Genomic DNA, 5,000 nt, shown 5'->3' with positions numbered 1-5,000 from the left:
ATGTTTTCGCACGAATGGTTGAGAGCGAAAATAACTGTTGGCTTGTTCTGGACATAGAATCGGCCAATCACTCAGTCACGTACTAATTGCCTGAGGGCGGGGAAACTAGTCTAGAGTCCCTTAACATGGTGAGGTGCTCTAAGGGATGGAGGAGGGAGGCTGTCTTGAACCGTTTCGCCCATGGCAGTAAACAAACACTGTCGGGTAAAGCTTAGTTCCCACTGGCGACATAAGGATCATTAGCATAATCATAATCATAAACATAAACGTAAGCTTCTTATGTTCAAGTGGGGACGGCCGCTCTAATGATTATGATTATGTTGATCATAAGGGCGCCTATGATTATGTTTCTGGACGTTCCCACTAAGACATAAGCGACATAACAGCGTTATGTTCGTGCTTATGATTATGATTATGATCGTTATGTCGCTAGTGGGAACTAGGCTTAAGGAGTTTCAGATTCTAAGTGATCGCGGAAGTAAATAAAACGAAAGACAACATTATTTCTTAGTAGCCGACATTATTTTATTGGGGTTGCAACTGGTGTGCGAACGATTGTTGTTTTCCAAAATTCTTCCGAATTTCTGTTTGAACATTTAAAAATAATATGTTTAACACAATGTTTCGATGTCTCCAGGACATCTTAGAGTGGCTAATTCATACGAGTGAAGGGTGATACGTTTAAATTACCCTCTCGTATAGTCATACGCATGGAGACATCGTAACGTTGTGTTTCAACTTATTACACGTATCTTCGCTTATTTTTGTCTTAAGTGTTTCTAATTGAAGCCAGTGATTTAATGGTCATGGAGCAGTTTTCTACTAGTAAACTTTGTTTTAGTGAGTTAACATTAATGTGTTTGTTTTTTCTTTTTAGTTTATTCAATTTTGTTACGCGTGGAGACTATGCTTGAGATGGAACAGATTGATAGAATTGTTGCCGTACATCATCTCTATGATTTATATCGTAAACGATTTCCAACTTGATGAAACGAGCTTCGCTATAGCCAAGGGAGACAGGTAGGTTTCCTGCAAACTTAACCTGCGGTAAATACTACCCAGAGAATATGAGGTGAGAGGGCAAATTCCCATATTTCGCACTATTCCGTTGAAAATTATTTGAAATCCATCATTAGTTCTGTGTGAAATTGCGTGGTTATATATATTTCAAGGATGACACTTTATTGGTCAGTTACTTTGAAAGTTCGCCGCGGAATCATGGGAACAACATAAAAAAAAAATGCTTCGCGACATGGGTGCCGTCTAAGAACACATTTCAAATTCAGTGTTGTCTTTCTTTTATCTCGTGTTTTCTTGTTGCTACATGTTCGTTATCACGGCAACTCCACTGAGGAGTTGTGACTTTTTCTGGTATCATGGTGGTATCTTTTTCGATTATTGCTCAGTTACACCAAACGCTGGAGACTCGGGCAAACTTTGCGTGACCTTGACCCATAACCTAGTGGTTACCATGCCTACAGTGTGGTGTGTGATCAAATTTGTTCGGTCTCCTTTTGTCAGGTGTTTCATGTGGCATAACAGTCTTGGTGCGACCGCAGTCTACCTGTCCTGGATCGGACTCGTTCTTGTCATGCGCAAGTTTCCTAAGCTTGGCATCTACGTAGTGATGTTTACAGATATATTCAAGACCTTTGCTCAGTTCTTCGTTGTGTGCTTCCTGTTCATAGTTGCCTTTAGCTTAGGATTCCACATTCTTTTATATGATCAGGTTTGTATTGCCTGTCAAAATTTGTCAAAGCCTGTCTTTAACGGAGCTTTTGTGCTTAGAGTGGAGAGTGAATATATAGTTTCCCTCACAAACACTAGAAACTTTAGATTGAAGTATAACCATGACAACGAGTCACGAACGGCGTCCTTGCAGTCTTACCTCATACTCCTACGTAAAGGTCTGTGCTGAAGGATTGATGATATATCATAGGATCTAGTTCGTTTACAATAGCTTGTGTGTCTAAAATGGAATAAGAACGGAAAACAAAAAAAGTTAAACTCAAGAATAATGAAGGAATTTTTGGATAAACAAATTCACAAAGTCTTGCTAGATTTACTCTAGTCCACGCGTAGCTGCGGATATTTTTTAATCCGCAACATTCGCCTTACGTCCACATGTATTCACACATGAGCCCTGGCTACTAGAGTGAATCCGGAAACGTGTGGACAGGCAAATTGAATTGGAATACGTTACGTGTGTATGTGAAAAATTTTTAAAGCGCAGAGATTAAAACATTCAAAAAACATGTCCCCTTATCACTTGAGTAAAACCAGTAATTCTTATTTGAATAGTAAAAGAAGTACCGCTAATGCTAATCCGAAAATGCAAGTTTTTGGTTTGTGGTTTCCAGGTTCCTTATTCCACCCCTGGCCGAGCAATGCTCAAGACAACAATGGGAATGTTAGGAGAATATGAATACGATACAGTCTACAATGACCATGTCGTACCACCAGTCACCTGGGTGCTCTACGTGGCGTTTCTCGTCACTAACTGCATAATTATCATGAATTTGTTGGTAGGTGATGACGTAGCAAGTTGTTTATGAATTAGGTCGTTGAATAAGTTTAATATTCTGTTTCGGGAGACAACCAATCAAATCTTCTAAAATGTCGGGGTTTTTCGTGTGTGTAGAAAATTAGACTGCGCGGAAAGTTCAACCCACTTTTGACAAAGAGTCCGTGATCGGAATTCGGGAACGAAATTCGGAACACATTGGTGGAAAGTGGGCGCTTTCATAAATACGTTCAGTTAACTCTGTTAACAGTAGAAAAAAAATTAACTTTATTCAAAATTACACTACCTCCACCACACTTGCTAAAGAGTTATTATTAGTGGCTTGATGGCTAGAGTGATGACTTAACCAAACAAACGCATTCAAAGGGATCGCTTTTGGGGAAAAAGGTTATTTTCAGGCAGCGCATTCCCCCTTCTTTGAGTACACTGGCTGCGGGCTAATGACAAAAATTACTTGCTCAAAGAATCGCCAACGTGCAGCTGACCAGTGGGCCTGCATCACTCTAGGCTGGTCCGGGTTAGGTAGCTATATTTACACACGTTTTTGAGACGCGGACGGTAACCGGAAATCAACATTTCGTATACCAGGGCCCAGTTGTTCAAAAGCCGATTAACGTTAATTCCAGATTAAAAATTAACCAAGGAGGTTATTTCTCTAATCCCAAATGATTTTCAACGCTTATGTTCGGCAAAACGTTACATTAGAGGAAGTCAATCTTGAAAAACAAAAATAAGCAAAAGAAACTTTCACCAAAAAGTTAAAAAGTGAAACAAAAGTTTACGCTAATCCTGGATTAAGTTAATCCGGGCCCAGGATATTAGAGTCTCCCAGATTGTAACTTAATCTTTCCTAATGAAGGAAATATGTTTAGCAATATAAAGGTGGTAGTGACAAGACAAGTTAAAAGGGAAAACAGCTCACTTGCGGTTGCCGTCCGCGGCTCAAAAACGTCGTGTGCTTAAACTCTCTATTGTAACCAACGAGCGGCAAAGCCCCGCGGAGAATGGGGAGGGGCGCTGTGAAACCTTTCCATTCTCCACGCGGCTTATGCCTCTCGCGCTAATGATACCGCCAGCTGCGCAAGCTAGCGTTAATAAACAAGTCGAATTTGCGAGCTAATTTCGACTCGTTCCATTGGTCCTCAAGCGAACTGCCTTTGACTTTGAAGTTTAAGTTCACGTTGCAACCAGGCTGACAACGAGACTTATCTCAAACTGTCTCCTTTGAAATCAGTGCGATTTACCATTATTTTTGTATGTTTTCGCACGAGGTTTACAAGCTTCGCAGAAAGTTTGACTTACAAATAACAGTAAAAAAAAGTATTCCATATTTTTAAGCCAAGACAAAAAATTTTTTGTGGGGTTTTCTTGTTCCTTGTAATATACAAGGAAATACTGGCCAAATAATATTCAGTAATCATGAAGGAATAGCTCATATTTCGTATGCAACCCCAACATTAAATTATACACGGATCAGATAAATTTGGTGAGATTCTCGTACGAAATTGTTTTTGATTTTTAATGTTATTGGATTATATCGAATTATTTCTTGAAGGTTGGTCTAGCTGTAGATGACATTAAGGGGGTTCAAGAGAAAGCAGCTCTCAAGAGACTTGCCATGCAGGTCAGTCAGATATTCAACAGTTATTCCATGAGCGTGCGTTGGATATGACATGCCAACGAGGCGCGTGGCGGTGACTTGGCTATAACCAGTCTCATGTCCAACAAGCGCGAATGGAATAATTGCTTTGTTAGTAAATTTTCATTAAATTCTGAACGCTTGGACACTTGGAAATTAAAGCCAATCAGCTTGGCAGCACTTGACGCAGTCGGTTTCCATATAAGGTCACACGGTATTTGAGCTGATAACCGAGATTGATTGAACCCAATTAGAAAGCTAGAAACGCCATGTCTGAGGTCGAACATTTCAGGTTATTACTTGAAAATGGTATTGCTTGTAGATCTCTTGGTCAATTTGGAAAGTGTCAGTTGTGACGGGGGACTCAAAATGGCTCCATCCACAGCCGTTATGTTTATTTTCTGAAAGGTGAAAGCGTAGGAACCTTTAAAATGCATCAGTGTGGAGTGGTAAAAAAGGCGAACTAAAGATATTAGGAGAACCCTTGAAACCAGTTAATCAATGCCTTCCCCTCTCCTTTGAACCGCCATGATGGCGGTTGGTTTTTTTTAAACACGTATTAAAAGAAAAGGACGCCAATAGTCCCTTTTACAGTTACGTACTTAGTTACCTGACCTTTCAATGAAAGTGAGGCTGGAGTTGACCTTGTTATGACACATACCTCCCTCTTCTTATGTTAACGATGTTGTTCTCATGCTAATTAGTTGGAATTTACATAAGAAAAGCAGTGATTTTTCTATCAAAGCAAGGTCAACTCCAGCCTCACTTTCATTCATAAGCCAGGTAACTAAGCACACTTGACAGGAGTGGCAAACCGTTAGGTCTTTCGATTGCAAC

General features: G+C 40.0%; 1 protein-coding gene across 1 annotated transcript in view; it reads left to right on the top strand.

Annotated features, from left to right (window-relative positions):
* The window catches only part of LOC137997185 (transient receptor potential cation channel subfamily A member 1 homolog), a 45,363-nt gene that overhangs the window by 36,877 nt on the left and 3,486 nt on the right, over positions 1-5,000 (top strand). Inside the window, exons 15-18 of the mRNA XM_068843030.1 lie at positions 878-1,020; positions 1,522-1,729; positions 2,361-2,525; positions 4,080-4,148. Of these exons, the coding sequence (XP_068699131.1) occupies positions 878-1,020; positions 1,522-1,729; positions 2,361-2,525; positions 4,080-4,148 (585 nt within the window). The remainder of the gene's footprint in view (positions 1-877; positions 1,021-1,521; positions 1,730-2,360; positions 2,526-4,079; positions 4,149-5,000) is intronic.

Source organism: Montipora foliosa, chromosome 3 (assembly GCF_036669935.1).
Source record: "Montipora foliosa isolate CH-2021 chromosome 3, ASM3666993v2, whole genome shotgun sequence".
In the NCBI taxonomy this organism is placed as follows: Eukaryota; Metazoa; Cnidaria; class Anthozoa; order Scleractinia; family Acroporidae; genus Montipora; species Montipora foliosa.
The sequence above is the reverse complement of the archived record's forward strand: the minus strand, read 5'-3'. Positions and strand labels throughout refer to the sequence as shown.